Here is a 12,402-nt window from a genome sequence, read left to right as displayed (position 1 = left end):
ATTCATGATGTTCATTATTATGAGCTGTAAAGACTATGAGAATTTCATTTTTTAAATGTCTTATGGAATGTATCACTTTCTTAGATCTTGTAGACATGCTGTGGAAACCATAACATAAAATATGAGTTACTTACAATAACTAATTTTAATCCCATCTGCTAAGTATGACAACATTAGCATTTCCACTTAATTAAAAACACCCTTAAAGCAGCAATGTTTTAATCACTCCATTTTATTTACTCTCCTCCGGTGTCACTTGTAATTGTAACTTTTTATTTTTTAATAATGAGGGATTTTTTTTCTCTGTGCATCACACAAAAAAGTGCTGTCGATAATTAGCAGTCTTCTGTTATTACTAGACTCAGGTGTCACAACTGTGTCTCATCCTCATTACAGTAAAAAATTTCACCTATCAGATTCATTATTGCTAGATAATGCGACTGAGAGCCTTAGCAGGCCCTCCAGAAAAGTAATTCAGCCAAGCAAAATTATCAGCTAATTATATTTAGAATCAAAAGCCCAACAACTATTTGCAGATAAATTGTATGAATTGAAGTGAATAGATCTGAATATTAAGATTCATAGATTTAGCAGATGATTTGTTAATTGGAATAAAGAGGTCATTTACTAGCCATTTTAACAATAGATCAATCGGAACCCTATTTATTATTTAACTAGTAGTGCTTAAGGATTGAAATGAAGAATAATTGTATTATTGTTAGGATATTATACTTTTCTGGAAAAGGACAGAAATGGGTGGAAGTTGCAAAGCTTCCGTGTCCGTCGTCGGGCTGAAGCCTGTGTCTGTGTGCTGGGGATGCTCTGCCCAGCTTGGTTTGATCTGTAGATCTTGGCATCTGAAAGGTGTCTGGTCTATAGCAAGACTCACTGCGCTGTAGTAAGGACCTGTCCGAAAGGGCGTGTAGACTTTGCTGCAGAAAGGTAGAAAATGAGTATGCAAATGAGATCATTTGCAAATGAAAGGAGTCCAAATTTTAACTTCTTATCCATCAAACTACAGAGGCATTAAATTCTGATTTTACTAATTCATGATCTTGATGGAGGTTTTTCATAGGGGGAAATTGCGTGCTCAGATGATGACTCAGATTGCATCTTGGCCTGCAGTTTTGTTTTAGGGAGCTGTTCTTTTTTTTTTTTTTCATAGAGACAATATGATTAAAAAGCAAATATTTTAACATAACTTAGTGATCTGAGCTATTACTGAAATGTCCACAGTTTCACTCTTTTTTTTTTTTCTCCTAGATTAAAGAAAACTTTAAAAATCTATTTGCTTTGACATATGACACAATATTTAAGAACTGAAATCATCAATTAAATCACACATCAGAAACATTTCCCTTTGGTAAAAAATATAGTGCTAGACGATGTACACTTTGAAATTGTTGTTAATGTTTAAAATGCAATCTGAAGTGCATATGTTATTTAAAAAAAAACATAAATTACAAATTTTAAAAGTTTATGAAAAAAAACCCATTGCTTAGCAAAAGCGTTTGCAGAGAAATGTGTATCTTTGGGGTTTGTGGATATGCATAGTTTTCTAGCATGAAGGCTGAATATGTTATTCTTTATTTTCTTTTTTTCCTGTTTAAAACTGAGTAGATCTAAAGGAAACAGAGTTCCTTCTGAGTGCCTGTAATAACGTACCAAACCCGATATGCGCACAAAGGTAGCGAAAGCCTTTTGGATTGTCACTGAAAATAGAAAAGATGAACGTTGACAAGATTTCAAATATTTTTTTTCTGGGGACTGAGGGAAACTGAGTTAAAAATAAAGTCCTCGTATGGTCAACATGTTGGAGGAAATTCAAAGACTCTCATAAAATAAACATATTTTAAGAAGTGTTTTGAATTTCACTGTGTAATTTCTGGCCAACAGAAATTACAGTTGTATCTTTGGAGGGACATTATGTCAGATCAATGGTCATTATGCAAAAAAAATAAACTGAAAACTTGATGCCTTAACCCATTCAGCTATTAAAATGCAAAGACAAACAGGATAGCTTTTCTTTAGATTCGCTACTAGAAAACTTTCCGCCACCGTGTCGCATTTATAAAATATTCGGGTTTGATGTTACAGGAGAGATGTAAATTGTTCCTTGAAAATACACAAGTACAAAGCATCGCACACTTTGGCAAAGGAATCTCGTCGGTAGTTATTAAAAAATACAACAGTTTATGTCCCGAAAAATAAAGGAAATTACCTGAAGCGTGAGCATAAGCTAAAATATCCCAGCCCGAAGCGTGCTGCAAGTTGCTCCTAGGCTATATTTAACTGTAACCTTCGGCGCCTTAAAGTCGAAGGAGAACGAATATCTGTTCTGCCAGGTAGTGGTGATTGTGTGCATCCGTGTCTATACATACACATATATCCAAACGTGCGCACGTATGCCCTTGTTTTTCTACAGCATTATTAAGAAAAGCTGTCCATACTTCACCATGTTGTTACATGTGTCTGTCTGCTGATTATAAAATGTGTTAAACAGTATTTAAAAAACAAAAAAATGCAGAGCTGCGCTTTGATTTATTCAGCGAACAAAACATATGCTCGCTGTTCTGTTCTATGTAATTCATATGATCAATAAAATTTTCTTTAAAAAGAGCAACTTTGGCATTTAGAAGGATTATGCTGCTGAAGAAAAAAAGGTTTCACTCCTACTATACGTAGTCAACCTCAATGCTCTTGCACCAGCATAACTCCGTGGCTCACTAACGCCTATTTTCACGTATTTAATATTTCTAATCCTCAGGGTGGAAGCTGTGCATTGCGGCTGTTACCCGCTGTGTCCCAAAGCCTTGGTGTACCCAGAGATATTTCCAGGTAGCTGCTTTGTTGCACATTCTTTTTGCTGAAACGTAATAACGTGATTCATGCTAAAATCTAAAGTTTGCGAAGAAACTTGAGCAAAAGCAATTGTTTATTTGGCAAGCCAACGTGTTAGTGTTAAGGAAAATTTTATGTGTTTTAATACATTAGACAAAGTTTATATTTGCCATCTGTTCTTTTAAGATAACACAAAAGCAAGTTTTGAAATAGCATTCTTCATTGTTAGCATACACAACCCGTAATGATAGATTTTTGTTAAAAGGTCAGTGATGCTGCAATGGTTTGCAGATTTTTTTTTGATACACAGGAAAAAAAAAAACGAGGCCTGAAAATCACACCAAATTATTTAAACAATTTAATACTTAATAGTATGCAATGCGGTACAGGGTACACACTAATGTAGCACCAGTTCTTTGAAAAATCTCATCACTAAATGTATCACATATGCATTGTGTTACATTAGAATAATGTATTTTAATCACCCAAAGGAGATGTCTAAACAGCACAACTACACAGTCTTATTTAGCATTAAACATCCTTGTGAGCTGAGGTAACCTTATAAAATCATGCTTAAATAATGTAAAACACGAGGCGGCACAGAGCAATATGCATTTTTAATTAGTAAAGTGACTAATATCGAGTGTGTGCTTTGAGGTTTTTGTTTCATTAAAAATGTATCTGTTTTTCCTGCAGCTGAATATCTGTATTCTACACCTGAACAGCTTTTTAAAAGGCTTCAGAATTTCTGCAAGAGACCAGATATTGTAAGGAAACATCTCTATAAGGTAGTTGTTCAGAATAGTTTTACATGATATAATGCCATATTGAAGTACAAAGGAAAAAAACCCTTAAAAAAACAACATTTAATTAACATACTAATGTTTAAAGGAAACATGCTAGGGAGGGATATTAGTCGTTACACTAACAAGGATTAATTAAACTAGATGCCAGTTGTATTAACGTAGGTCTTATGAAATACGTGCACTTAATGCATGCTACATGCTTTTTTTTTTTAATTTATTGTTTTCTGAAATGACTGTCCTTTACATTTGGACCCAAGAGGCTTATAAAAATGAACCTGGATTAATGCAACTCATTAGTTTAAAAGGAAAATAAAAGAAAGATCCTACAATTATACTAATGAGGATAAGCCTACCTTCCTATCCTAATTTAATCTTCAGCCTTCAAAAAACGCAGGTGACGGGTATCAGGTAAGATTTCTCTCCCTTTTGGAATTACTGGAATTATTTTCATAATTAAGATTATTTTAACTCTTTGCTTTTTAAGGTATGTTGAACATAAAAAAAGTTTATCAGAAGCAATAATTTACTGGTATTTATCATGTCCTATCCTGTGCAGTTATTTATGTAGAGAAGGTACAGTTTCAGTGGCAGACCTTCCATTCAAGTTTTGATCGAGTGTTCAGTGCTAGACCGACTTTCACATTTTTAAGAGGTGTACTTATATTGCTAGGAGTCACCCTTTTTTTTTTTTTTTAATTACGCGATTGTAGATGAAGCACTAAATTTTATATTATTCCGATGAAGAGCTACACGACGCTGCCTTTAGAAAAATAACTGCTATTTTCTGCATGCTGCTATGTAAACTTACAGCGTTTTCTGACTTTTACAGTCCTGGCTATCCCGTGGGCAGGTTGGATACACGGTACCCCCGCACGACAAAGGTGTTTTCAGGCTATAAAAAACCTGAATTCAGCTGAAAGTCCTTAAAGGCTTGACAGCGCACGGAAATACTCCTCGTGTTACCCGTGCAGGACAAACGCGGTCTTTTTAGCGTTCCCTGGCTGTCGCCGTCCAGGCACACTGCTAATGAGCAAGTCGAGTAATCTCCTTCTTAATTTGGAGGCTCATGCTGCCAGCAGACCTAACCTCATCTCTCCACCTTCCTCCCTCTGGGGACCAGAAAGTGTTGGGTCTTGCTGCGTGTCGTCTGCCTCGCTACCCCTTCCCGCACACATGTAGCAGGAGGAGCGAGGGTTTAGCCCACGCCTGACTTTTTTCGTGACCTAAAAATAGGCATTTACATAATGATACATCAAAGATGATGTTGTTTCTGCAGGAAACAGTTAAACTTCAAGAAAAAAGGAGAGAACCAAAAATGCAATTTAACACCCAATTTCAAGCTCATTATCTTTCATTGTCTATTAACTTGGCAATGGTTCAGAAGGTAGCTCATAATAGTTTAAAATGCTGACTGAACACTTCCAGTGTTCAGCATTACTTCTTGAGTCAATAGTATTGTATAGTTATACATGGTGGCTTCAAAGGGAAAACAGTCCTTAAACGTATACCTTGACATTTCCCAGTGCTTCAAGTTCAGCTAATAGCTGCGTTCGCACGGATCTTCTCTCTACGCGTGGATCCGCAGCTCCTAAACAGATCCAAGGCGCACTAGAAATGGAAATAACAGTAGAACAAATGCCGATGTAGGATAGTGTGGGTTTAAAACGTGTGCGCGGGCCCCATAAGCAAAATACTAATTTTCGTTTATTAAAAAAAATTCCCTTGGGGTGATTTGCAGGCAGAAGGTGAAGGTGTTTATCCCACCCCTCGCACACGTGCGCTCTTAACAGCGCGTCCCCGCTCAGATCTTCTGACCGATCGGACTGAGCGTCTGCAACAGGTAGCAGTTGAGCTGAATGGGGGATCGTTTTAAAATGAGTAAAGCAGAGCCTAATCCAGAACCTGTGAGCACCAGAGGAGAGATCCCTGTTGTCTTTAATAGGCTTTGGATCAGCTCGAATACTGTTAGAGTTGTCTTTTTGTACCTACACCCACGTATGCCAAGACTTCCTTTCGCAATGAAACTATCCGCAAAACCTCCTAGAAAACGCTAACTTAGATATGTGCTGTTAGTGTAATTATAGTTGGAATGATGCCGCTTTTTAGGAAGCTGAAAAGAGCGAAATCCTGAAGGGTGTGCAGCGCTTCCTCTGCATTTTCACTTTTTTTTCAGATCGGTGTAGTATTATATGTACGATAGTGGAATGGAAGAGGGACCCAGCACAGCAGCGCATACTAACTAGCTACTTTTCTTTCAGAAGCCTTCCTGACATGCTCTCTGCCTGAAGTTCATAAAGTAGCTGTAAAGTCTTGAAAGTAAAAACGCTTTAAAAGCAAATAGCGCTTTTCTCCACTAGTCGGGAATTCTGCTTCATAGATCAGGAAGTAATCATCATCAGAAGTACCTCGGCTTATCCTTTTACGTGTTGTTGGGGTTTTATTACTAAGGATATCCATAATAATTAGACAGCAGTCTAATTAAACGGGCAGTTTCTTCCTTCAGTTGTCCTCAGCGCTTGTGCTGACAAAGTTAGGGGCAAAAGGGAGATAAACGGTGGCGGGGCAGTCGGGTTAGGGAGCCAGACACAGCGGGTATCCCTGTGAAAATGCACAGCCCAAGGCATGAAACTGTAATAGCTTCGCTCGATTCATGCCGACGGACTTTTAAAATCGTCCGTAATGTACGCACCTGTGAAAGCCTTCGCAAATGAGGTATGTATTACCCTGCGTATTCTCACAGCACCCAAGGCTGGCTCGTTTGCCTTCCACCAGTTATTAACAGAAGATTGAGAGGAGTGGCAAGCGAACCTCATTTGTTATCAATTATTTGTTGTGTAACAGTTTTATGGAGTCAGATGTTGCTCTCTGGTTCTGGGTATTTGTGGTTGCCAAAGTAAGAGCCAGAATGAAGCAAGTAACAAGAAGAGGGCATCGGTTTCTGTCAGAGTACTCCACAGGACCTGTCAGTGTTTGCAAGCTCCCTATCTAGTGGATTTGAAATTAAAAAAAAAAAAAAATAGGGCAAAGCATTTGTTCTGCATTATTTTCTTGAAGTTTACCTTTCGGTTGCCTCACTTCAGTTTCTTAATTTAAAACAGCATGTATAAAGAGTATACAGTGGAAAGGGACAAGAAGAGTTGCCAAAAGCCAGGCATGGAAGGAGCTGACAACTTTAAATAATCTCTCCCAGCCCTCCCAGCTGAATGAGTGCTGGTTGACATGCTGTCAGCTTCAGTTCCTACAGAAAAATCCTACTCTCACTCATGCTTGTTTAACGGAGAAAAGAATTTGGCCCACTTTCTGACATTCATCTTCTCATTTCCATCACACTACAGAAGCTCACCTGCCTAGGAAAAGACACATGGCGTGATTTTTTTGCTTTCTTACACCACTGTAGAAGGAAGTCTGCTGAATTCAAAGGGATTAAACTGCTGTAAAATCAAATTAAGATCCCAGTTAGGCTGTAGACATCTGAATTGTTTCCAGTCTCAGGATTTGGCTGTATAGGGCAGTTCAAACAAAACTTTCTTTTTTCTTTTTTCCTTTTCTTTTTGGTCTGGTTTGAGATCAAGCAGGATCTTTGGTATTTCAGGTAAATGTGTAGATGGGAAAACGGCTCCTGGTCCAGCTGTAATATTTAGGCACAGCTAGGAAAGCAGCAGGAGGCATTCTCAGCCTAAGGATACGGGGCGCTGGACACGGGAGGATGTGGGGGAGCCTCATGCCAGATGGCCCATCCACTGCTCAGCCCCATTGCAAGGAGCAGTAGTTGTTCCTGGTTCTTGTACAGGCCACGTAAGAGCCGGGGACGATACCTCTGCCCTTATCCTTACCCACTGCCCAGCAAAACTCCACAAGAAATTATTTTTTCCATAGGGATGCTAAGTGCCACTACGGATCAGCATGCCATGTGTTTAGTGCCGTGTTTTTGATAGTGGTGAGCATCAGATATTCGAGAGGAGGCTGACACAGGTAGAAATTGGGTATTAAAGGTCTTCCCTTTCTCTTTTAGAGTTAGATATTGGTCCTAACCCTGGACTTGGAGGTTTTATCATCTTTCATAATCTTCTTCTAGTATTAAGTATTGCAAAGTTGTACATCGTAGTTCTCCCTTTGATGCTGAGGCCCTTGGAAACCCTTGTTCTTGTCTTTCACGTCTTGTCTTTCACCTCCTATAGCAAAGCGGTTCATCTTACGTCTACAGACAGCGTTAAAGGCATCTCCTCCAGTCAGCTCAGGGTTTCCCCACCTTCCGTTGCATTGCGCGTCTTGTTCTGGAGCTGGCTGCCTGGAAGCAGGAGCTCCCCATCCATCTTTTCTATACCGTTCATTTTTCTATAAACACTTGTCAGACTCTTACAGTATCCCAGTCTTCTCAGTCTCTCTTCATGAATGTTATTCTGTGTTTATATTCTTATCTCCCATCATTCAAACCATTTTGATGCTTGAGAGCTGGTTTTGTGCTGGTGTGATCATTACTTCACAGAGTATTCTAGGCCATGCCATCAGTTTATGTGATGTGTTGTCCTCTGATAGTTTTCAACCTGTTCCTTATGGAGCCAAGCGTACTGTTTACTTTTTAACAGTGAATGTATATCGAGCAGATGTTCACTTACAGTGTTCTCCAGATCTTTTGTCCTGAGCTGATAAAGTTAATTTAGAGCTCTATAGGATGTGCAAACAGTACAAGTATTTCCAGCAGGGCTTGTTTGCAGAGAAAAAAAGAAGGCATTGGATTGAATTTGTGCTTCTACCTGGTTAGCATTAGGTGCAGGTCAGAAGGAGGTTGGAGGCACAAGTGGGAAACTTATATTTGCCTCTTGAGATGCTTGTTTTCCAGTGAGCATAATTTAAAATGGTTTCAGAGATGGTCTAGATCTGCTTCTCAGAGCCTGTATGGGAAGATTATAGCAGCCTGGGAAGTCTGGAGTGCTGCATGCGGTGTCCATGCTCTCTCATCTCTGTGTCAGTGCTTAGGCATGGGATCCTAAGTAAAATGTATATCACATAAGGATTTCTTATGTGTAAGAAAACTTTGGTTACTTACTTAGAACATCTAATCATAGAGAAATTTAGGAAGGGACCTCTGGAGGTTGTCTGGTCAGCCTCTGCTCAAAGCAGGGCCAGCTTCGAAGTAGGATCTAAATTCAAAGTTGGATTAAGTTGCTCAGAGTCACATCCAGGTTAGACTGAAGTCTTGAGATTTTTCATTTCCATATGTATGACTGGAAATCCAGCTAGCTTAGGAGGCTTGCACTGGTGGGAAGATCTGCTGGACTGTGGGACACAATTTAAGCATTCTGGGTCAACCTGAGGTCTTCGAGCAGCACGGGGGTCTGGAAGCAGCTGTGGTAGAGAGAGGTCTGTTAGCTAAGGTGGATCCTCACTATGGAAGGAATGAGCTAGCAGGCAGGCTGTTGAAGTTGCCTGCTAGGTCATTCTGGGATCCAGCCATACGTATGTAGACATATATATATAAAAGTATCCATATACACATATATATGTATGTGTCCTACACCTCAACTTCTCCCAGGGCTTGCCTTGCTCTTGCCTCTCAGAGGTATATATCTAGGAGGTTTCAGCTCTCCGAAAATGTTGGTCTATAGCTCGTAGCAGTTGGCTGCACTTGTAGAGCAGGAGGAAAGCGTTCATTAAGAAAGCGGTTATGTGTGCATCTTTCAGCATAAACACCAGGACTTTGAACTTTTTATTATAACAACATTAGATAGTTTCCAATTTAGTTTTAGAAAGTAAATGAGAACTGGCAGATGAACCACAGCCACTGCGAAGTGGTAGATGGAGAAATAGGTCAAAGGAAATACGGTGGACTTTGAAAGGAAAGTTGCAAGAAGCATGAAAACTTATTTTTTTTCAGTAAAGTAGATTCAAATTACCTTGAGTAAGAAAGTTTGAAACTGTTTTCCTACTGTTGTTGTTCAGTGCGTTCTGACCCATCTCATGCAAGGTACCCACCAAAGTATCTTGCATAGATTCACATCCAACATTTGATGTTTTTTTTTGTTTAAAGACAGAAAGAATGAAATGAGTTTTAAAAGGCTGATACATGAAACTTCAGAACAGACCAGATTGTTCAGGGAAATACTGCTACTCTACTGAGGAATATTATATAGCTCTGACTCGGGCCTTACAGTGCATCCAGTCCATGTAAACCAAAGCTGTCTTGATGGTGGTTTCCAAAGGTTCTCAGAGTTGTAAAATTGAGCTCCAAAAGTAATTACTGCAAGCTGCTTTCCACCTTGATTCTTCCTGAATACCCACTTACAGATGGAAGGCGCTGGGTCAGAGTGTAAAGCTGACCCAATACAAATTGGCTCTGTAAATCACTCTGCTTCCCTTCGTGCCAAATTTCAGGTTTTGTGCTGAATAATAATCTCCAATTCTTAGTTTTATGAAGGTAATTTTAAAAAACGTGCAAAAAAAGTATGCCAAATTAGTACTGATCCTGCTTGAACTCCAGCTATCTGGAAACAACAGGTCTGAATAGGTAAGAGTCCTTATTAAATTCTAAAGGTTAACTCTGAAGTCTAATGATGGCAGAGTAGATATTAATTACTTCAGTCCTGATCTTAGGACATAAGATACAAAAAAGTTGATTTTATCATAAAGAATATTGTACTGCTACTGACATCTTATTATGCTACCTGTTCTTCATGGGGAGATCTTGCTTTATGTGAAAACTTTGCTCCTCTTGATGATTTTAGCTCTGCATATTTAGAGACTGTTGACTGAATCATATAATATTCCATGAAAAAACGAATGCCCAGTCCTTTGCAGAGCTATCACCTCAAAAAAAAAAAAAAAAAAGAGGAGTTGAATTTATTCTCTCCATGGTTACTCTAAAATAAAGCCCAGAAGCCAGACCAAGGATGGTCAAGCAGGGGAGTTACTCCCTCACTCCTGCCAGTTCCTGGTTCTGCCGTGTCTGAGGGTGAGAGGGGCAGGTCGGTCCCTGCGGGTGTTGAGTCCTTGACGTGTCTGCCGAGACCGCCAGTAAAGCAGACGGATGTTTGATGGTGCTCAACCAGGGGCAAATAGCCTGGGGCTGCCAACCAGCTTACCTGTCTTCAAAAAAAAAAGCTGAATTCACCCTCTTTCCAAATAATGCCGTGTAAGCGTTCTCTGACCAACTCACTTCCACCCCCCCTGAAACCCCGGGTGTTGCAGAGCGTTTCGGCTCAGAGCCGCGCTCCTTCTCGCGCGAGAGGCGTCCCTTTCGTGTCCCAGCATCTAACGCGGCTTCGTGCGCCTTTCCCTTCTGCTTCCTCGCAGGGCGAGACGGCTGGCTTTTCTTGGGCAGCGCTCGGCGGTAAATTCAGGTCTCTGCTCACAGCAGAACCGAGGGAAGATTTGTGACAGATGGGGCTAAGTCACAAACTTGCAGCCTCAGGCAGAATTGTGGAAGTTTCCAGAGTGTGCCCATATTTACCTGATCAGAGAGAAAAGAAAATCTGCAGAGGAAGCCGAGCCTGGCTGCTTGTCATAGCTGACACAGAGCCATCTGCCACAAACCTGTGGCGGCTTCAGATCTCCAATCCCTGCCACCACCCCAGCTCAAATTAAATACAGATTCTTCGAGACGTTATGATGGTTACACATGTCCTCGGCATCACATGCAGGAGACTGTTCAAAAAAAATATGTGGCCTGTTGTATAACCGCACTCATGTATCCCATATGTGGTGCCACATTGAATTTCCGGTTGAATCTGTTTTTATCCTTTGTACTGGATGACATGGTGCCTGAATTCTTTCTTTTCGCCGACACGATGGCAGCCAAGCTGCAGCTTCAAATGCTCACACTTGGCTGAGTTTCTACCTAGGTTGCCAGGTTATCATTGGAGCCTTATTGTGTCCTCAAAGGGCCACAGGGCCTGAAAGGAGGATCCGAACGCTGCCGGACTAATTGGGCAGCCATCTCCGGGTTGTTTGGAGGCAAAGGGCTGCTTTAGCACTTTTTTTTTTTTTTTTTTTTTTTTTTTTTGCAAATTAATGACTCTCTGGCACAGGGGTTTTTAAGTGAAGGTATTAATAAGGGGTCTGGCAGGTAATCCCATGATTCGCGGAGTTACATTTGCATTTAATTAATCTTAAAGAAAGCTGAAAGATAAACAGCTGTAATTCAAACTAGCATGGGAAATATGCTACATGGTGCCATCTATCCGATAAAATGAAAGCCGAGACACTTGTTTTATTTCTCTCAAGGATGGAGAACAAACGGATAACAGTCAAAATACTTCCAATAAAAACCAGTAGCTTAAATGTAACGGCAGTTCATCAAGAATCTTTGCATCCAGTTACAAATACGTCTTTTAAAGATAAATCACTTACAATTCCAGCAGTCAAGCTGCTATATTTGTTGATGTAAAATGTTTTGAAGATGTAGATTGTACAATAAATTTTTAATAAAGTGCCCACTGCAATTTTTAATTAGCATATCTCATTCATGTATAAGTGTGTACATCTATCTGTATGTTTATCACTATGCATATCCTAGTGTCAGAGTCAATGAATGCAATTGTGTCTTTATCTGATGAAGTAGAATCCGTTTTGCAAGTGATAATAAAACGTTATGACAATTCCAAGATTTTCCACTCTGCTCTGGGAAGAAGCAAGAAGAGGCCCCTCGGTAAGGCGTTACGCCGTGAAGCACGGTAAGACCTCTCTTTGCAGACAGGTATGGGTTCAGGGTAGCTGCTTTCCCCGTCCCAGGGAGCAGATCACCTTGCAGCAGACATCA

At 40.0% G+C, this 12,402-nt stretch overlaps 1 protein-coding gene across 1 annotated transcript in view; it reads left to right on the top strand.

Moving 5' to 3' along the window:
* Window positions 1–12,092, top strand: part of LOC104621195 (glycosyltransferase-like domain-containing protein 1) — a gene marked incomplete at its 5' end in the record, with an annotated part of 40,484 nt that extends 28,392 nt beyond the window's left edge. The window contains 3 exons of the mRNA XM_010287621.1: window positions 2,768–2,838; window positions 3,538–3,629; window positions 10,938–12,092. Of these exons, the coding sequence (XP_010285923.1) occupies window positions 2,768–2,838; window positions 3,538–3,629; window positions 10,938–11,021 (247 nt within the window). The remainder of the gene's footprint in view (window positions 1–2,767; window positions 2,839–3,537; window positions 3,630–10,937) is intronic.
* Between the last annotated feature and the right edge of the window lie 310 nt (window positions 12,093–12,402).

The sequence above is a fragment of the Phaethon lepturus genome, unplaced genomic scaffold (assembly GCF_000687285.1).
Source record: "Phaethon lepturus isolate BGI_N335 unplaced genomic scaffold, ASM68728v1 scaffold6275, whole genome shotgun sequence".
Classification (NCBI taxonomy): domain Eukaryota; kingdom Metazoa; phylum Chordata; class Aves; order Phaethontiformes; family Phaethontidae; genus Phaethon; species Phaethon lepturus.
Note: the sequence above shows the minus strand (reverse complement) of the source record. Positions and strands in the feature narration are given on the sequence as shown.